This window comes from Bombus affinis, chromosome 7 (assembly GCF_024516045.1).
Source record: "Bombus affinis isolate iyBomAffi1 chromosome 7, iyBomAffi1.2, whole genome shotgun sequence".
NCBI lineage: Eukaryota > Metazoa > Arthropoda > Insecta > Hymenoptera > Apidae > Bombus > Bombus affinis.
In genome coordinates, this window is record NC_066350.1 from 14527367 (window position 1) to 14549662 (window position 22296).

General features: G+C 45.5%; 1 protein-coding gene and 1 long non-coding RNA gene across 2 annotated transcripts in view; one reads left to right on the forward strand and one right to left on the reverse strand.

Moving 5' to 3' along the window:
* Window positions 1-877: 877 nt before the first annotated feature.
* The window catches only part of LOC126918708 (homeobox protein SIX3-like), a 52424-nt gene continuing 31005 nt past the window's right edge, over window positions 878-22296 (forward strand). Inside the window, exon 1 of the mRNA XM_050726924.1 lies at window positions 878-2309. Coding sequence (XP_050582881.1) covers window positions 1666-2309 — 644 coding nt within the window. The 5' untranslated portion in view covers window positions 878-1665. The remainder of the gene's footprint in view (window positions 2310-22296) is intronic.
* Window positions 4109-22296, reverse strand: part of LOC126918712 (uncharacterized) — a 91106-nt gene continuing 72918 nt past the window's right edge. The window contains exons 2-3 of the long non-coding RNA XR_007711420.1: window positions 15287-15464; window positions 4109-5250 (exon numbers count right to left, since the gene is read on the reverse strand). This is a non-coding gene — a long non-coding RNA (uncharacterized LOC126918712). The remainder of the gene's footprint in view (window positions 5251-15286; window positions 15465-22296) is intronic.

Consider the following 22296-nt stretch of genomic DNA (forward strand, 5'->3'; position numbering starts at 1 on the left):
ACGTGAAACGAAAATGAAAAGAGAATGTTCTCTGGAAAGCAGAGATTTTTATAGAACGATGCGAAACGTCGAGACGAGAATCGCGAGAAAGTGATGGCGCGAGCGGAACATAGCGACAGAGAAACAGAGAGGCGAAAAGCCGATGGACCTTAGAGTCGTGGATGTTGCGCGAGAACGAGAGCGGCGAGTCTGGTCTGGAAAGCAGTTCGTCGAGAGATCACGGCAGCAGGAGCAACAGAAGGTACGGAACGGCAGCAGGAACGGCAGCAGTTGAACGCGGGGATCATGCCTTCGTTCCCCGCGTCCTTGCTTCCACCCCACTTTTCCATACTCTCCGTCCCACTTTCTGCTCGGCGAATCGATCGTCCTCTCTCTCTCCGTGTTCCCTCGTCTCTCTCGCTTTATAGTTGGCGCGAGAGGTAAGGGGACACGAGGGACGTCTCTGGCGGGAGCATTCGCGGATCGTTGGCAGGGGTATGGGTTACGGCACGAGGAGCGAAGGGGATGATCGAAGGAATAGACAGAGAGTGGGGGCGATGTGGATTGCGGAAAGGTTTTGGTGGGGTTCGAACGGTGTGGTGCTGGATAGCACGTGGAAGGGATAATTAAACGGACACACACGTGAACACGGACGCTGGTTACGGAAGGTTGAAGAAAGGTTACCATGGTAACGTGGATGGGATCCGGCCAATCGCAGTTTGGCTGATGGGCGTGGCTTGTACATTGGCCCCCCGAGCATCGATATAGCCGTCTCTTTTTCTCCAGCTACCCCTCTGTTGGCGTTTCGAAGCTGGAGGCAGGGAGAAAGGACGAGGACACGAGAGTGGAAGTAGGAGAGAGAGAGGGAGGAAGCGAAAGAGAGATGTAGAGGTAGGTCGCAAGAGTCGGCGGGACTACCCGGTTGTAACGGGCGCGTACAAACGTATCATGCTGGGTAGGGCCGGTGCCGAGATGCCGGCTTGTAAACGAAACCAGTTTGCTATACGATACGATCCAGGCAACAGCGGCCTCGCGTGATATCCCCACGGCTGAGAAGAACGTCAACGTGTGCTATTGCGTCCGATGTGACCCCGTAGGATATCTACTTGGAAAATGTTACTTGCACCGGGGTTCATCTGACGGATAGCGCTCGGGGGTGAGATTCAGTCAGCGAGAGACGAAGCAGCGGACGGCAACCAATGGTTCATTCGTTGCGAACCGACCGTTCCCGAATGTTACCCGAAACTGTCCTGCGAACGCTTCGTATTTCTGGAAAGGAAAAACTCGTATTTCTCGCCAAACCGTATTGCGTAAACGATGTATCGTTTTTCGTTGCAGAAACATTGAAAAAAAAAAGCAGTACCGTTCGTGTCATTAGAAACTGGTGAACATTTTGTGTCAAATCGGTTGAAAGAGTATATTCAGTGCAAACTATTCGTGAAGTGAGTTCTATCTCGATGGTCGAGAGTTCTATAAGAGTGATCGAGCAGCTAAGAAGTTGAGTAAGATTCGAGTCGAGACAACAGGATGAAAAGCGCCAAAAGTAAACACAAACCGAATCGGAGAGTTTCTTAGGTTACCGAGTGGAATCGTTAGTTACGTGTGAGCAAAATCGATGTATTGAAAAGGTTATCAGTGTCTTAGAGCACACGAAATTAGTGGATCGTAGAAGGGCAACCAAAAGAGATGTCGGCTGTTGCACCAGCGGGCACCGGTGCCACAGCGCCCACGACCAATGGTCCGATCGTACCGGCTCCTGTTTTTGCATTGCCAACGTTATCGTTCACCGTCGGCCAGGTTGCCACCGTCTGCGAGACCCTCGAGGAAAGCGGCGATATCGAGAGACTGGCGAGATTCCTCTGGAGCCTGCCGGTAGCTCATCCAAACATCCAAGAGTTGAATCAAAGCGAGGCCGTACTGAGAGCTAGAGCGATCGTCGCGTTTCATTCGGGCCACTATAGAGAATTGTACGCCATACTGGAGAGGCACAAGTTCACCAAGGACTCTCATGGTAAACTTCAGGCGATGTGGCTGGAGGCGCATTACCAAGAAGCTGAGAAGCTTCGTGGAAGACCACTGGGTCCGGTGGATAAGTACAGAGTTCGAAAGAAATTTCCGTTGCCGAGGACGATCTGGGACGGAGAACAGAAGACCCATTGCTTCAAGGAGAGAACCAGATCGTTGCTGAGAGAATGGTATCTTCAGGATCCGTATCCGAATCCCGGGAAAAAGAGAGAATTGGCTGCTGCCACGGGGCTCACGCCGACCCAAGTTGGAAATTGGTTCAAGAACAGAAGGCAAAGAGATCGGGCTGCTGCTGCGAAAAATAGGTACATTTATTATATTCTTCTTTATCGATACATCGTTTGCTGATTGAAACAACTGTCATCCTGGGTTAATTGTTTCTCGGTTAAAGAAACTACGAACAACGAGTTATTAATAGAACAAGAAATGATTCCTTCGATCGACGCAATCACCTTTTAAGTTTCTAAGAGACAATGTTTTACTATATCGTAGAACGAAGAAGAATATATTAAGCTTATTGAGAAGAATATATATATATATTGTGATCTATTTCACGTTACTATTATTAGTCACGGGATCACGAGTGCAACGTTTGATCTGACGGAATTTAATTTAACCAGTGAGAAGGTTTATTTTATAATAAATGGGAAGTCGATTAACAAATTCTTATACGTTGCGTTTCTATACGCGAACGATTGCGGTTAGTTGCAGGACGCGAAAGTTTTGTTCATTAAGTAGCGTTTAATGGAAGTTAATCGCGAAACGATTAGTGGTTTAGGTCCCTTTAGTCAGATTGTTGTGCTGTGTCCTCGGCAAACGAGCCTTTGTGCCGGTCCCAAGGTCCCCGCGTCGAGGGTCGCGTAATTTCATTTTGACGTCCGACGGAGGGTCGCTGCCGTCGGGCGTACAACGATTTTCGAATTACGTCTTTCAAATTGTATTTCGTCGATGCTTTCCTCTCCTTTCGTCCCACGATACGTCCTCTGCATAGACGAGTCCTGCCCAAATCGACTCTGAACACCGTCCCAGTCAATTTCGTGGCGCTCTCCTGTTTCAAACAGGATATGAAACGAGCTATCGAATGATATAACCAGATCTATCTTTCAACATCTTCTTGTATCATTAATGGATATTTCATCCGGCGATTTCTATCGCCAATTAAATTATTTGCCAACATTTAAGTAATCGTAAATTAACGGTTATAAAGTTGGTTTGTTTTATTCTACGAGCTAGAATTTTCTTAGGAAATTAAAAATTTAATATTAACGTCCCAGGATAGATGATACAACGGTTGATACGGACAGATCATCCAACGGATTACCAAGTAGAATCGCGCCGTAACTGTCGAGGCGCTTTCGACTGTTCTACCGCTACTAAAATAAAAGAAAGGAACGTGATAATCCGCTCCAATCTCGATTAGTCACGACTGATCGTCGCTAAGAGGTCGACGTTCGGGCGTCGATCGTAGAAAAAGCAGCTGCACAACCTGTCGTTCCGATTCGAAGCACCTCGACTCTTGGGCAACGCCTGGTGGCAATATTGTACGATTACTTGTCGTGACTGAACAGTGTCAACATTGTTTCCGTTATAGCATCCTAAGGTTGGTTTTCCCCACAGTCTGTACCTGGAGCTTCAACTAAATTTCTCTGTATTTCTGACATTAGAAAACCTCTAGGGACGCACCTAAATTTCTCTCTGATTTACGACTTTAGAAAAGGTCCTTCGAAAAACGTTTTACAAACTTTGCGTGCCTCGTGTACATAAGTTTGCATATGCTTCACACGTGTCCACGAGTATTTTATGACAGCGTAAAGGTTCAAATGTTTGAAAAATTGAATCCCCTTTGGCGTAACGAAAGCGTACAAGCATGCATTTTGACATTCTTACGCGGCGCGCATCTTCAGAGTCGAAGAAGAAATTGAAAACACGTTTAATGTTTCAAATTACTTCCAGCCTTACGATGGAAAAATCATTTTAAAGAGCGGTACGTTATAAGAGACGCGTTCAATTCTATCTTTTCCAGAAACTATTAATAAACTCGAAGATTCGTTGCGATGTAAGATAAAAGTTTGTTTTACTCGCACGTGGAACCGCGAATTCGTACTTTCTTCTTTTTTTTTTTTTTTTTTTTTTTTTTTCTATGTCGACAGCTAGTAGATTCGCTAGTTCGGAATCGCGTCGACCCAGATTCTTGGTCGTGCTCGGACATCTGTAATTACTGTGCCCTGAATGAAGTCATTAATAGTTATTACCTACGTCTATGCTGTAATTGATATATCGTTAACGACCGAGGATCGTCAGACTATACTGGTCTAATTGATCTTGATGAGGCCGCACAACGGGAAAAAGATTACACGTTTCAGTCTTGCGCTGTCTTTACTCTGCATCCAGATCGTTTCCTTACAGCTTCAGCTTCCTACGAATTCTAGTAATTTCGGAATTTGCATTTGGATACCCGGTCTTCGAATCGCTTGCATCGTTCTCCGGGTATTCGATAGCGATGATTTTTCTTCAATTAGTAGTCTCGAAATTACATTCAACGTGTATACACTGCCCGGTTATTCGAGCGTACTGCGTTTCAAAGTAGAGAAAGTAATTGCAGGTCAGACGTTACTTTTGCGGCATTAATTGGCATCAGTGGCTGTAGTAAGGTTTTCTCAAATTTCAAATTTCGTGTTTCGAATATCGAGTTTTAAAACTTCAGACATCAACTTTCAAACGGTACAATTTTTATTTCTTATTTTAAATTTCAAACTTCCACGTCATTTTCGTAGCGACTAGCCTCTAATAGTTTGTAACATAAAACCATTCGCGCAACAACGTTGAATATTCGATAAACGTTTGAAGAGGATTGGAAATGCAATTCGTTTGTTTCGATTTTTAAATCGAAAGAGTTGAACGACATGAAATTACTTTAATCAACGACAGCAAAGAGCTTAGAAAACAGAAAGAAGATCTTTGATTCGTTATGAATTTGCAAAGGAATGACCTCCGAGGATCGTAAATGCCTGGATGACCATTTCTTTTTACTTTTCCGGTGATAGAAGCTGTGTAGTCTAGTCAGGTTATTCGACAATGGCCTTACCCGTACCTATCGTTACCCCAGCGTAACGACATTCCGTTTCTGGCCTGGAGCCACATTTTTCCTGCACGTAATCCCGCGAATCCCCCGGACGAATCCTCCTCCTCATCCCTTACGTATCCACATCGCGGATCCGACGCGTACCAAAAGCTTCGACTGCTTCGCTAAAAAACATCGATTCGTGTATTGAACTCGACGTCCGTACAAAATACTTCTATATCGCAGTTATCCCTTCCTCTCCTTTTTTTTTCTCCCTCTGCCCCCATTCCCATTTGTCATTCACTGGCGCTCGAAACATCCGAGCGCAACATTTTTCACCGCAAGAATTACCCGTAAACCCTCTTGAAACAGCCAATAACCATACAAAACAGATCCACGATCTAAAATACCACAAGAATCCATCATCGATTTTAGATTTAGTTCCTCGAATCGGAGAAACGATTAAAACGCGTTATTCCTAACAGGATTTTGTCGGTGTACGGGGTAAAAGGGAACACGAAAAGATGATCTTGTTGCGTTTACGTATGTACGTATGTTGTGTGTGTATATATGTATATGTATATGTATACACACACACACACACACGTGCGATCGTTTCGTGGGCACAATGCTATCGCAACGCGAAATTCCCTTAGTGATGCATTTTCAGCATCGGGCACGGAGGTAATACAGGCGTCCAGGTCTCCTCCAACGTTGGGTATAGTCGTCGTCATTTCGCTCAGGGTGGGTTAGGTAGACACTGTAGACAGGATACAGTGCCCGCCCCGAGGATCCTGCAAGGTCCTTTCAGGAACGTCGATCCGCATACTAGCAGCCTCGCGGTATATTTTCGCGGTCCAGCGAGCGAGTTATTCAATATGCTCAACCCCGAAAGCCCCGGAGCAATCTCCGTGCTCGCACGTACTTGCATATACCTATGTACCTTGTCTGAACTCTATCTACGTGTCTGCGCGAATGTTTGTGTGTGTGTGTTTCTTCATACGTACATGACCGAATCTGTATAAGTACGTGATACGAGAAACGACGACGTATGCTCATCTCTATGTACGAGTTATATATTACGAGGACGAGGCTGGGACACGTACGTTCCGTCTGCTAGTACTCTGCTATATGCGAGCAATCGGTCACGTTCTAAACCGCGCTACGTTGCGGCAACTTGCAGATCGCCAACTTCGTATTCGAACCGAGATTGTCGCGTATTTTCAGCGAATTATTCATATGACGAATTGTTTACGGGCAAAGGAAGATTTTCAGACTGGCATTGTTGCTGATATTTAATTCATTTGGAACCGGTGACGTACTATGTGCGTCATGCAATGTCTATCTGATTTACCAGTGACGCAACATATGCGTCAAGCAAGGAGAATCGTTCTGTCGTTGTCAGACGCTATTGAAAATGTAGTCGCGGAAATCAGATCGCGTGGAAAAAGTATATCAAATGATGATACAGTATGGATTTAACAGTAGCATATACTAGCCTGGAAATTGGCAGTCTATAGCACGATCGGGAGTTGGAAACGTCGAAATTCGAGTTTGCTAGGAATTATTGAATTGATTTCTTTCTACCGATTTCTTTCGGTCGTACACGTGTATCCGCGACGAAAGTACGATGATTCTAGGATTCTTCTAGTATTTACATATTAACTTAAAGAAAATAACGTTGCATTTTCGAAGGTATTCGCGATACCAAGGGATTCCCTCGGTATATAAACGCGTTCCTCGAGCGTAAATTTTCATATCGTACGTATACACGTTATATCGAAGGAGAGCTAACAGGAGTGGCAAGGCTTTTCATAGGGATGTCAGTAGGAAGTAGAGGGGATAACCACCTCAACAACCCTCCGCGTAGCCGGCTTTTCGGGGGTGGCTTAGCTCGAGCGTGTTTCACCTCTCTCCTCTTTCGCTGTTGCCTTCGCTTCTGAAGTTATCAGATTTTGATAAAGTCCCCGGTGTATTAGAGACCGGCGCTGTTTGCGTTTCCACGCAGATCCTGTCTGGTTGCCACCTCGTTCACTCCACCCTCCACTCTCGTTCTCTTTCTCTCTCTCTCTCTCTCCTCTCTTTTCCTCTTTCCTTTCTGTTTCTGTTCCATCAGGATCTGTGGGGTGCTACTTACTTTTCTTTCTTTGTGGTCGCCTCGTCGAATTCTCAACGCGCAAGTGTTGTTCCTTTTCTCTTTATCGCAGCACGACTCGACGAAGGGGCAAGGGGATGGGAGAGGAGGGAGGAGGGAAGAGATTGCTCGTTACAAACGCGTGCATGTTTCCGGACGATTATTTTTCTTAATGAAAATTTCTTTCGCCGCGATCCTTTTTCTCCGAATCGCATCGACGGGAGAGGGATTTCGATTAGCGAACGATTGAGATAATGCCGTTGATTCGCCGGCGCGTAAACGGCAAAGAATTCCACTTTAATTTTCAATAAGCAGCGTAAAGAGTGGCCGCAGGATTTACGGCCGCGCGCCGTTTCCTGCAGTGAGCCTTCGCGGCAATCATTATCGCGAGAATACCTGTTAGCTCGTTCAGTCGTGACCGTGCATCAGTCGCATCTCCTCCGTTATCTTGATGACCCTAAACGAGAAAGGAATACAAGAAGACGCGAATGTCATCGGCGCACACGTTGCGCAATCTTGCTCCGTGATACAAGCAGAGAGAAAGAGAGAGAGAGAGAGAGAGAGAGAGAAAGGGAAAAGAGAAACGAAAGAAAAAAGGAACGTCTTGTCGCTGGCGTCTTCGGACCCATTCTTCTTTGGATAGAACGACAGCTGTCTGACGAAACGAACAGAATTCCGGTTGAAAAGCGGCGGGCCATCTACGCGGCAAAATCATCCATGTTTCTAACCCTTGCTCGAATTAACCTATTCCACTAGCCCTCTCTAAATGATCCCATGGACATTGTTAGTTTCGATATATACTTGGTTGATGCAGTACCTATTCAATTTCAACTTTCTGGCCGCAGCCGTGCTTGTAGTTGGCAACCACGGCTCCAGGAAGGGAAAGGTCGCTTGTTGGAAGCAAAATGTTTTGCCTATCTGAGATACAGGCAAAGAGTCGATCGTTTAAGGAACGTCGGAAATCGGTGGACGGTTGACGAGCGAGAAATTAACGATGATAATGACCGAAGGAAGCTCGGAGGAAAGGAGAGAGGAGAGCAACAGGCGAATTGCGCGCGATGGAAAAGCAAGAGCCGAAAAGGAGCGCGGCATCGCGTACGACGATGGCAAAAAGCACGGGAGAGACAAAGGCAATGATTAATTCCACGTTGGATGTCCAGGATCATTAGCGGCAGACTGCCATGACACCTGCTCGCACGAGCCCTTCGTGATAGATTACCATGGCCAGCAACGATGCAGAAAGACGGGAGAGAGAAGCGATGATCTCGCTTGCGGATCGTCCACGGCCGGTTACTAATGATTCCGTATTTCGACATTCTGAGCGATATTCAGGAAGCCATGGAAAAGAAACGCCTGGGTATTACTGGCCAACAGCCTCTCTCTCAGGGTGGCCACGGAATTCGCGTGGCAGCTTTTTGTCAAAAGCCTGTCACGATGTAACGTGATTGATGGTGCGACGGTGGCACGGTCGAATCACGAGAAATTCGTGTTCTCGCGCGGCCCGCGCCGCGTGAACGAAACCGCAGGAAAAACGATGAATTAATAAGACCAGAGGAGAGGAGAGGAGAGGAGAGGAGAGGAGAAGAACGCACGACTGGTATGCGTCGTAATTAAATGGCAGCCAAAACGCGATCGCATTAGCGACGCTGTTAATTGTCACGCTCCGCGGCACCCTTGACAGTGCTCGTTAAGGATTCACGAGGCAGCCCTCCACAAATCTTCCACCTCTTCTTATCGCTAATCGTATTTTTTTCTTTCTACCATAGCGCCCTCCAATGCGTTTTCTCGCTCTTTCTAACACCAGTTACCCTCTTAGCGTTAATGTTCATTAATATTTCCTCCATTCTATCGCGTCAATCTGAATCATATTTCCACTCTATGGATCGTTCGTTGATTTTCACAGTTTCAAAATCACATCTCTCATCTCATCGTATTAAACGATTATATTCTACGATCACATGCTTTGAATTTAGAAACGTTGCGTTAGAAACACGTAGCACGCTGTAATTAGCAGTCCAACTGCTATTATACACTGCGTTACATATAAGATTAGATAGACCTGGTAGCAACCGAAAGTATCAGAATATATGATCAGGATATAATTTTTCAAAGCTCGAACGATTAACCTCGTTGCAGTTTATCAGCGGTTTATAGGTGAGCCCGCTTCTTTCTTATTGTTTAACCACGTATTATTATATTTCATTCATTCGATATTCTTAATGTACCGTCGTTGTTACGTGGCCACAAAGTTTCTTCATCCGCAACCACAAACCACCGTACAAATTTTCATCGTATATAAAATACCAACAAGACTATTTACCTTTTCTAGACGCACTCACACACCGCCTTTTCACCACAAAATTCTTCATCACCAAAACCACAAGACACCCTACAAATCTCCTGACAAATCGTCGCAGCGCCGCCTTCTCCGTAACCCTAATTCTTCTCTGACACACGGATCGCCCCGAACATGTAGTTTCGAACGTCCCTTCCGTGGTCCTTTCATCGCCGATCTTCCGTTCGAGACATATTGACGTGTAATTAGGTGCACCAATAACAGAAATAGAAAAAAGCTTGTAGTAGGAGCTGGTAATTGACGCGACACGGTGTTCCGCTGTCACTTGTTTCCGTGACGGTCGCTTTTTGTTTCGTCGAGCAGGGCACAGGCGAACTCGAGCCTGGTGACTGTTTTCACGCCATCGCCATGGGGGTTCCCCTTCGTGCACAGCACGCGTGCCGTGTGTGCACGAACGCGGATATAGAAACGTACGAAGGAAGGTGAGAGAGGGTAGGAGGAGGGGGGCATGAACATTCTGGACGAGGAGGGCGGCCCAAATATTAGGGTGAGATATTGGACCGCAAGCTACTAATTCGTACGGTGATATCGATTCGGACACGGAATCGTTCGGGTGATGTGCATCCGGCAATTTCTCCCGTTCCGTGCACAGACTCACCCTCTTCCCACCGTCCAGTATCCTGCAGTTAATGCCTTGGACAGCATCCCAGAACCTTTGTCCTTGCTAGATTCGAGAGACTTGTTCGACGATCTCGTTTCGTGACGAAAACCTATACTCGCAGTGTAACGTGGTCGTTTCGAGGGAAAATGTTGATTTCGATAGTTGTATCCCAATGGAATTGAAATCGTTTCGATTGATCTTCGTTTTACTTTACGCGTTTATGATATCATCGATTATATAGTATCGGTGAAAGGATAATGGTGGAGCGTCGATAGGAAAGGATTTGAGAAAAGAGATTTTCCTCACGCGTGTACGCAGGCGATTGAAGAAGATATGGTTGGGAATTATCGACTGGTGAAGCGAGATATAAATAATTCGTTCACGTGACGCGTTTAATCGCAGAGCTAATATTAAACGGCAAACGGAGCGCAACGAACGCTTTGTCATTCATACAAAGGTTAATTCTACTTGAACTAACGATATTTCGTTAATGGAGACGATCGACCTTCGATAACTCATTCAGAGATCTTTCGTGGATTAACTTTCCTCCACCGTCCATCTACGTGGCAGCTGTTTCGAACACAGGTTGATCCATTCTCTTGTTTTCTTTTTTTTTTTTTTTTGAATTCCTTGGAAAAATGTGAAAAATGTATATATACGTACGCCTTGTGAATTATCTTCGGCACAACGCATTTAGTATTTTAACGAACCAGCAGTTCGTGGCATCGAACTTATCGTTGATATCACAGCGATCGATCAAATAACTAAGTATCGAAAATGACACGTCTCAGCGAATTTCAGCGACTGTCTCGCGGACATCGGATCGTACGACGTTGATTGTTTAACATTTCTAAAATCAAATCGTCGTGCTCGATAGAGATAATCAACTTGGCTTCTACATAATGTGACTGGCGTCATTCTCACGAAACAAACTAATCTACATGATTTTCCATTCTTCGCATGCAACTCCAAAATAATTACGCTTTTGTAATTTTTGGCATTTAATTTACGATCGACGGCGATAAGACGCGCTTCCAACGTCCTGAAACTAATTCAATTACACCGGTGCATCGTAGGCCGCTACTTCCTTTGTGATTCCACAACGTCAGCCTCTAACGTAATACGCGAGAACGCGATCCTTTCCCTGACAAGATTATACGAAAGCTCGAGACGAGTCAGGTTTCCCTTTGTTTCACCTACTCTCCTGTGTTCATCCGTCTGACGTTGGGATCGTGATCGGTCATCGCTCACGCCTTCGATCCATCGTCCTACGTCGTTTGCCGGGCCAACGGAGGACGATGATCACACACGTGCGACCTCATCGGTTCATTCAACAACGCGTTACACGCTCGCGCGTACACACTCCTTCCAGTTTCCTTTGTTTTGTTCCCCGCGAACAAATGACCACCGGTTCACGGAGGGCGTGCTCTCCCTCCGCGAGAGGGATCATCGATCGTCGCTGATCGTTAGTCGTAGAGACACCGTAATTGCCGCTCATTAGGGAGCTAAAGGAGCGTATTATGCGCGCTGAAAAGAAGCAGCGTACCAGCCGGGTTGCCGTGGCGAGGTGCCGTGCAAGGAAGACAGCGAAAGATGCCGGATTGTCGGTGGCGAACGAGAGGAAGACTCGCGGCAAGGAGAAAGAGGGAGAATAAGATGAAAGAGAAAGGCTGAGAGAGAAGGAAAAGAAAAGAGAAGAGGATTTTGAGCGGGAGGGATCGTGGAAGGCGTTGAAAAGAGTACTCGAGATACGTGAAGGGGCTCATGAGGTAACCGATACCCTTTCTCTCGATACCGCTTTGTTCACAGGACCTGGAAATGAAATATAGCGATGAAACGCAGTCGCGAACGAGCCTCCCTTCCGGGGATCTGTGCCGGCGTACGGTGGTCCCGACTGACTCCACCTTCCTTAGCTTGTCGCGTTGCTGCTCCAACTTACCAGACTCTAACCCTGGTTCGCTAAAAAAATGTATACGAGGAGCGTTGCACATGGTAACGGGACATTTTTAATTGCGATGTTTGGTCGGCTGACACGTGTCTCGAGAAAATTGGTTTCGCGTTAGGGGACAGAATTGCGTGCAGGGTGGAAAAGATATTCGTAGATCGTTTCAAGTACATCCTGTGTGTGTTGAATGAATGCTAGAGTGCGTTGAATGATAGAGTGCGAATAAGCGAAACAAATACTACGGTAACGCGTATTAATTTCTGCAGAAGCTACATCGACGAAGTTCATAAATTAAGCAGCTTCGAAATGAAATTTAGTTTAGAGGTGGCGGCATTATCTATGGAATTACGAAAATCACGAGTCATTTGTTTCTGAAAAATCGAACATTGATCGCGTATGTAGACAGTGAGATCGAGGAATCAATTTGCTGTGCCTTTCAGATACTTACGTGTGCATAACTATGCCACGTTGTTATCCATTACGGGTCACTGTTTCCATAGAACACCATAGAGTTTTACCATTCTTCACAGCTGTTACATTTTTCCCAGTATGGAGATGCTTTTAAGCCACACTGTGCGATACGCTCGATCGCATAAATAACCACTCGAACCAACTCGAGTCTGGTAATCTATTCGAAGCCGTTCGTCAGACGGTGGAAATGAAATATAAAATTCCATCGCGTGAATCGAATTTAAAATCGTCGGGTTGTAGAGCCGATCGACGGCCAGTTCATCGACTTCTCCTCTTTAACAACGACGTTGCACTGCTGCAGCTTCGCTGGGATCCTTTGAAATCCGGTTGCCCGCGCCTAGGCAGGTGTCGAAGAACGCGTAACGAGCAATGAATCACCGGCATGGTATCGCATGATATTAAGTAACTCGGAAAGGGGTGCCGACGCACAAGGATATACCTCGTGTTGTTGGCTGGCCTCAACGCTGCCAACCGATCCACTGAAACGAGCTTCGATCACCTGACACTGTTCATTACACGCGTGCTGCAATAACGTGCTCGTCGGATAATTAACGATATCCTGCTTCGATACGAGACAGCCAAGGTCATTTGCAAAATCTCTGCCTACTCCCTCGAGGGTTCCCGTTTGATTTCGTCCAGAGTTTCGCAAGCCGTGTGTTTCGTCGCTTGGTAAACGTGACGAGCGCGAATCAAGTCGGGGGCCGGTATTACGCTAATCGATCGAGCTACGAATCAATTAACGTCACCGGCAGTGGTGGGTTACGGAGTCGGGTCGCCAACTAGGAAACTTGCTACTTGCGAAGTCGGGATCATCGTAGAGCCTTAACGCGTTCCGTACTATGCCAGAAAATTAATCGATACCGATGGAACTTTGATAGAAAGGCAAAAATTTGTGTTGGGATGTTTAGTCGTAGAAAAATCAGGACAAACGATAGGCTGCGCAAATCCTTAGTTCTCTCTCGTGTCGATTCTTTCCTTCGATCTTCGCGATAAATGTAAAACACTACTTACTCGTAAATCATGGCAGGGCTCTTGTATCTCGGAATGTGTTGCAAATTTATCTATGTTTCTTTCAACCGCATTAATTTCTTACTGTCGCGTTGATTTCGCACGAACGCGCGAATGAAATGAAAGAAAATGACATTACTTTACGAAAAACCTCTATGAAAATGGTAGACATCACCGGTAGATCATCGCGTCAAATTTGATAATTCGAATCAAAACTAACGAACACGCATCATCGTTCGATCCTTACTGCGAGTTTCTTAATACACTCGATTACCGTAACGAATCCAGAAGAGAGAAAAGTGCTTCTTAGAAGGGAATAAAAAAAGAGCATCTCTTTGACAGTCAGAGGACCTTCGTACGCAGCCACTACCACCTGTGATATAGAGTTCCAGCGGTCCGTGATCAGGGTGTCCGGTTACCTGGTTGAAGCAACCTACCTACGTTGCTCTTCAAGGACTACCTTGTATAGAGAGGCGAACCTCGTCCACTCTCCTCCTTCCATCGTTACTGCCCTCTCTCTCAAATCCAATCTCTTTTTCCTCTTTCCACGCGTTGCTGTTCCAGCAAGAGAGAGTTCGGGGGTGTATCGAATATCCTGCCATCGTGCGGTCTCGTCTATGGTGTCCGACTACCCCTCGCTCGTTTCACGGTTAATTAAGCGGCTGACAATCTGACCACGAGACGGTTAGCGGCCAGGGGGGTCCGCGATCTTCAGGAACTCGTAAACAGAAGGAATTCCTTGAGCATGAATGAAGACGAGAAGAAGACGACGAAGAAGAAGAATAAGAAGAAGATTGGAGAAGAGAAGAGGCAGAGTACAAGCAGGCACTGTATAAGATATCGATCATCTTGATTACCAGGGCCCACCTCGGGAAGACCCATCCGCAGGATCGTCGGCAGCGCTTTTTTAGAACTTTCCATCGAATAGTATTTCGTCGTGTGTCCACCTTCCTGCTTGGGATCGGTGGTGCGACGCGTACATAAAGGGCCGGCGACTTTGGTTACCGGAGGAAAGATCGGATAGATCGATGAACCGTATAGGAGGATTTTTGGAAACGTCGCGCTGTAGAGTGGCTCGCGAAGATTGATTTACGTGGATCGATGCGTGGGTCCGGCCAGGGTTATTCGCTTTTGTCAGGATAGGTGGAATATGGTGGATACGCTTGACTCGAGGATTTGTAACTTAACTCTGCTGGAACCGGTGGTCTATGATCTCTCGAGGACGATCGATTTCTCTTTTGTGAAACTTTGGTACTAGCGATGGACCAACTTTCTATCGTGGAAATTTGTATACATCGCGTCGAACGTCGTAAGAAGATCGCGACGATAGTACTCGCAACGACGCGTAATTTATGAATCTCGTAAAAGTAAAGCGACAGTAGCAAACGGAAAATATCGATCCGGAGTAGCCGCATTACACACATTAGCCGCAACATTTCAAAGGTAGTTTTCGAGGTTCGATGGAAACCTTTGTCAGAAATTTTAATCAACTTTTGAGTCATAAGAATTTTCTAAGATAGGAGTGGAAATTTTATTTTCCAAGCAAAGGTTCGATAGAAATTGAGGAAAAATACATCGACGATTCGATTCGTCGTACTCTCCTGTAATTTTTAGCTAAATTTTTGATTGAAAAAAAGAGAACAGCGAAATATACAAAAATAACGTCGTAGAAGAAGGAAATAAAATTTTCATCCACATTCACTTACCGATCTAATTCTTGCGAACTTGACAACGAAGTAGAAGGCTGTTCCAACTGTTTCACCGATTCGTCGAAGATGGATCAAAGGAAAACGAGAGCGGATTATATCGTCGAAGTATCGAAGGCATCGTCTCTCGTTTCTTGGCCCCACGGCTGATAGTTACACCAGGAGGCGGCCCCTGTACCTGCCAACAAACGACCAGCAGATGATTTAGCACATATTCCAGCGAGAGGCTCGTTCGCGTCTCGATCGCCTTTTACGTGTACCCGGTGCCCCGGCTTGAGCGTGATTGTTTTATAATTAAGCCGTTACTGGATATAAGGCACGGACGCGCGGGAGGCGGTGGTGATTAATTGTTTTCGAATTGAAAACCTATCGCGGTACCGTCTTAATTTCATCGTGCCCCAGCTAGAGTACAAGACGTGGAACTTATAGGCGTAATTACGCGGCCGGTTCCCCTGCAGACGTTAAAAAACTAATGAATAACAAACACCGGTGAAACCAGTCTGCAGCTTTATACGCTCTATACGCGTCGTAAACGCGGTTGAACCCTTAAAAACAAGGGAAAAAGGAACGAAACCGTGGTTGCTTCGAAGTTATCGAGTCTTTATACCCTGTTCCGTATAAAAGAGTGATTTTACGCTGAATTTCCGTGCGTTTTAATGGAAATACTTTGTGACCAGAATAGAAGTTCTTGGTAGAAATACGAGAGACGGTAGCAGAGTATCCAACTATTTAACGTTGAAAAGAAATTACGCGTGGAGGGTAACGACCTTTTAATGTTCTTAAGAATATCCTCCTTGGCATTTTGTACATTTACCTCAACGTTCCTTCTACTTTTCAACTTCTTCTTTGTCTCATCTATGATTCGATATATATATTCTACGCTTCAATGGTAATTTTACTTCTGAAGAAAGCCAGAGATTACGGCAGTTTCTGAGTTTGAAGGAGGATCGGCGTATCCGAATTCCGTCAGAATCCTTTCTTCGTTCGAAGTTAAAGATCAAAACTCGATACTGATTCGTCGATGAATACGTAACATCGATCGCGATAGCGCACGCAATAAGGTCCCTACCTGTTACTACTTTTGATAAATAGGAGCGCTCGTTGAACGAGACCAAAGTCGAGAACTTCTATACACTTTCGTTATTACGATCGTTGTTATGTCGCCTCTATATCAAGCGATCACCTATTATATCCATTTAAAAGGACTCTCACGTTCCTCATAATTGAAATTACGCTCAAGGAACTCGACTGTAAATTCCACCACTCGAAACTCAGCATTAACTGGCTCGTCTAAAACAAAACTTTCGTTCTCTTTCCTTATCCATGACTTTGGTCTATCGTTCCAGTACCTTAAGATTCGCTCAATTTGTACTGGTAAAGATTTTTTCACACGATTCCACGGAAACACCGGCGAAATTCGCTACACGAGCCTCCTTTCGCGTTCCCTGGCGAAAAGTTTCTTGCGTTCGACTGTTCACCCCCTCGATGGAACTCGACGACAGCCTCTCTCCCTCGCTGAATCCATCTCTGTTACTCTGTCGTTGGAAAATTCGGGCGAGTCTCGAAAGCGCGCCACATTAAACGGAGCAAATAGACGGTGCCGTGCGGCAAAAGGGTGCCGACTGAAAGGCAAACAGTTTAGCTGGAAACAATTGACTGCAGATTGAAGAGAGAGAACGAGGGGCTCGGAGAGGGCTCACGGGAGAGACATCTGACGATCGATGCACGCGTCGCTGCCAGCGAGAGAGCGAAGTTACATCTGTCCGACGATGAAAATAGATTTTGAGAGAGCCCGGGTCCGGGCAACGGGGGGTCCGCGAGGGAGGGAGTTGTTAAAACACTCGTTTCCAGACCAGGAATTCGTGTTTCTCGTCACAATGCCACGGTGCTTTGATCGACCGCCCCCGTCGAACCACCGAAGGCAACGCGTTACCCCGTCTCTCTCTCTCTCTCTCTCTCTCTCTCTCGCTCTCTCTGTATTTTGTGTGTAACGTTTTATAAATTGAAAAAATTATCAATGGTATTATACGAGTTGATGCCGATACAAAAGAGAGGACGGCAGCGTACCGACCGGGTAAATTGCGCGGGATTTCGCGTTCCACGCGTGCCTGCATATTTTATATGGACGAGTTCATTCATACTTAATGTCCCGTGGTTCTTTTCGATTCGCTGTGCCAATGGACGTGCGCAACGCGCGAAAAAACCGCCCCAACCTGACTCTACGCAATCAAATCATCGATGTTTCGTTGCGCGGTTTTATTAAACAAAGCCCCTGGCCGCGATACAAATGTCGAAGATTTACTCTTATGGACGCTTTAACCGTTCGGCGAACTTGTTGAAATTTTTCTGCGATTCAACCTGGTGCACCGACGGTGAATCGCGCCGATAGAAATGTGGAAAACGTCGGAAGCAGGGAAAATCAGTGAGACTTTTAGACATATGCATATAAATATATATATATATACATGTCTAAAAATCTAAAAAATATAATATATGGAAGGACAATGGCTCATCGATAAGAAGGAAAGAACGTGTCAAAAAAATTGCGACACGAGCAGTTGGACGATGGGGGTGGTTCACCCCTGGTGTGTGTGTGTGTGTTTTGTCTCGTCCGATCCTTTTAACGTCACTTAAAACAAAACACTGTATCGATTTGACCGCTTCTCCCCCTTGGTGAACGCACTCGACGAGCGCCCAGGGGGATGTTCGATGCGTCGAAGACAAGTGACACTCGATTCGGAGCTGGTCCTCCGAGTGTGTTTTGTTTTTCTCTTTTTCACACTTCACTGTGCCACGTCGCTTTTCTTTTCACCACCCTCGTAGTGTACCGATGCGATCTTGCGTAAATATAGCGTCCAATCGAGCGACCAACTCGACGATATCTCGCTAAGAATTCCTCAAGTGAACGATCGTACAAAATGTGCGCAAAATTTTACAAAAAAAGGTAGCTGCAACTACGTGTTAACATCTTTGCGACCGATATACATATAGTTACCAAGCACAAGCGAGCCATACGTTTCATGTTATATCTTCAGAAATAAAATCTTACGGCGTTGTATTAATTTAAATAAAAATGGTCTTCTCGTAGGACGTATATACGAAAGCTTTCGCGTGTGACTGCACGTTTCATTCTGCTCTCGAAGCTTAACGTTAAACTTGGATCTTTCTTGGAAATCTACGTATTCCTACCAATGAGGCAAAAAGTTATAACACCAAAGTATAAACGTAAAAGCAGACGAAAGTATCGAACGTCCACGACAGTGATTTTCAATTGCAAATAAGAGGCTACGATCGCGCTTACGTACGCAGCGTGAGAATAATCTGACGCGATAAAATAAGCCGCCACGGAATGATTACGTTACCGCGTAGAATTTATAGGACGCCACTTGGGTCGATGAATCTTTAATCCTCTTTAACGCGGCTACGAAACGACCGAGGAACCGCATCGAAATCGAACGGTAATCGGCCGTGAAACGCTAGAGAGAGCGTGTTTTGGTAAAATTCAGCGTGAGCTGGGTAGGAGTCGGAGACGCGGTGGCCGCCGATAAATTCGACGATTACGGTGTGTGTAGAGCGCACAATAGCCGGGGCGGCCGCAGAATCGCGAGGCAGATCGGCACGTACATTAAATAATACGTCTTCATTACACGTCGATGGAACAGGTCGCGTGGCATAAAAGAGCCGTCGAACATCATGGTACTGCCCACTAGGATGACTTTTTCTGTCGGCCAGCCACGTTAGACGTGTTCGTTTTTCTTTTTTCACTCGTATAGCCTCGAGTCGCCAGCAAGAAAATTGAATGTCGGCGTCGATTCCCTCGTTGTTTCGTTCTTTCTTCGTCCTTTTTTTTTTCTTTTCTTTTCTTTTCTCCCCCTGCTGCTAGTACTGCTAGTAGTCGCCTTTATTCGTCGTCGTCGTTCGCCGCTCCTATTATAAAGTATAATACGTAATACCGGACTCGGTGTTTCCCAGATTATCGTCGCTCGGCCAAGACGCGATACCCTACGCCTCGCGTGTCAATTAGACACGGTATATGAGGTTACAAAGTATGCCAGGTCTTTGCACCGCGCGTACTAGCCTCGTCAAGCCACGACATCGTTTCCGATCGTTAGGTAAAGTCGACCGGACGAGAAGCGATCTGCGTTCGACTCGTCAAAGACACCACCGCTATTTAACTTCAAACTGAGAATTACGTCGAGGTTTCATCCACGCTATGCCAGTTCGAATTTCCATGATAAAGATCGAGAGTACCAACTACCGAAGGAACGAACAAAGGTCCGCACGAAAGGCGTCTGTCAGGCAAAGGATGATACCGGTTACAGGTGGTCGTCGCGATTCCTTACGAATTGTTACGCGATATTACACGCAGATGTTTCTAGTTACTACACGTACATCGAAATTCGATCAAGTGTTTTCCGATAGAATTCGATATGATAGACGCGCAAGGCTGAATATCTCAAATTAGAATGCACCGTAGGGACGTTGATACGCGTTGGTGAAAGTGATGCGACGATCAGAGTATTGTTCCAACTGTTCGAATCGGATTCAAGGAATTAATATATATCGATTTGAATATTTGTTTCTCAACGTACGCTAAAACTGGAGAGTCTGATTCGATCGAAGCGATATTTCTTAGAAGAGAATCGCTTTACCATGACCATCGCGATCTTCGGATCTAAGGGAGTGTTATCAAAAGCTGTGTGCAAAAGCGTAAATCTTTACAAGCGGAACTGGATGAAAATCTAATCACATATATCGGTCGCGTTACGTTTTTGTGCTCCGCTGTATGTTTCAACCTCGCTGATTCGGTTCGAATTTCCACGATAAAGATCGAGACAGCGAAAGTTCGCACGGTAAGGTGTCTCTCATCAGGAGGGAAGGATGATCCTTAAAGTGGCCTTCACGAATTGTTACACGCGACAGCATATCGTTACGCGTTACGGTAAGACGATAGTCCCGTTGCATTTATTACGCGTTTCGATTGGTCCGCAGATTAAGTTGTTCACGTGGCCGGCGGCTATTGTTTGTTAAGGACCAGGGCATGCAAATGAGGAATTCAGTCGGTGAAGTGGTCATGTGCGTTTTGATTGGTTCGTCGTTTCTCGACTGTTTTCCTTCCCTGCAGAGTCTATCAAGCCGAGCACGCAGTAAATCTCGAACCGAGCTGCTCCTTTTTCCTGCGGTGGCTCAATTCGTGGCCGCGGTGATTGCACGCTGCATAAATTACTCGACTGCAACAACCGATTAACGGCCACCGGTGCACCACGGCCGACGATTACACACAGTTTTGTTCGCTTGGTCCCGCCGATCGCCAGGCGATTAATCCTCTCGTCATTTATCTTAGCCCGTTCCGCAAAAAGGCCCACCTCGATGTGTGTCGCGATGCAGCTGACTTGGTTCGAGGAATCCTCGTTACTCGGGGTATCAGATGTGCTTGAACACGTTGAATTTGCAGACCGAATATGTAATTCGTGTTACGTGTATATATATATATATTTCACTTACTTCTTCATTAACCGACATAAGTCATTCGATATCAGATGCACGCTAAAGAGGGATTAATTGGAGCGAAGAAATACAAGGGAAGATAAAAAAAGTGGAGTCACATCTGTGTCACTATAATTATAATGATAAATCTATTAACCGGTGAAGACCAGTTAACTCGTCGTTAGAATTATTGATGTATAGCGTATTCTTTGAATTAAGGATTTTAGCGATCGTCGTGCGCGTGATCTATTCATCCGCATGCGAAACAAAATCGACCTGAGTAGAATCGAAATCGATCGTGTCTTTATCAATTTTCAATTTTCTAATTGGAGAAGCATTGTATTGGAGAAGCGGCTAACAAGCTAAGCGAATGAAGCTTAATACGGTTACGATTAGTTATCGTTGAAAGTACAGTTGCACGCTTGAAACGAAGGTTTTGAAAGACGTGATAGATCCACGAAAAAAGCTTAGACACGCTTCCGTAAATGTTGTTGGACGCGTAGATCTTGTTGATTCAGTCAGCTATTTTATGTATTTCGCGTAAGTAGGTACTTTGAAAGGATGCAGGGTTGGCTGTAAAGAAAATTGATTAAAGGATGGTAATTTACGCGGATGCGTTTGCTGTCATAAATGATAGTGAAAGATAGGCATACACACCGGCCTTTTCCAACTTTGTTTCCTCTTCAGTGCATGCAGAAATTTATGATATCATCGCGAGTTGACTCGTCTTTACTTGTAGTACGGTTAATGCGGGTAACGGGAAGTCAAGAAGGTTTATCTTTCGTGCAACCCGGCTGATGTTTTCAACATCGACGACCGTGGTGTCTCGAAACACTTCAGGATATCATTAGCTGTATAATTATGCCGTGGCACACTAATGACTTAGGGGCAGCCTGGTGATTTCAACGTCTCGTACTCCGTTCTATGGAAGGCGCCACGCGAGAGGAAGATAAAAAACTTATTCGAATGAAATAGTCAGCGGCATTAACACCAGAACTACTGATCTGTAATACACCATGATGAAAAAAAAAAAACCCACTCACAGGTAATTATAATTAAACTCTTGCAATGAAAATCCATAAGTATATATAATTACGTTTCTATCTGGATAGAAGTCAACGTTAATTTTGTTGCGAGTACTTGCGCGTGTATTTTAGTAACGGCGAGGAATTAAAAATTCCTACGTCTAATATTATAACGTCTTCGAAGACGCTGTTTCCATTTTATATAAAGTTGCAGACGCTAATGCGCCTGGTTGAAAATAAAACATGAACGTGAGTGCCTAATAAACGTCGTGCGTGGACATTATAAATAATGACTTGTTTTAAAAGGGACCTGGAAAGTATCACTTTCAACGCGTTCAGTCATACACCGAACTCTACTACTGTGGTCCCCCGGTGGCCGCGAGACGGCCGCGTTCTTAAAAGGCAGTAAATCACGCCTTCCTTTTTATCCGCCACCGAGGCCGCTGATTGTGCCATACATAAAATTACGATAAATTCATAAGGTTTCTCGTGCTGTCA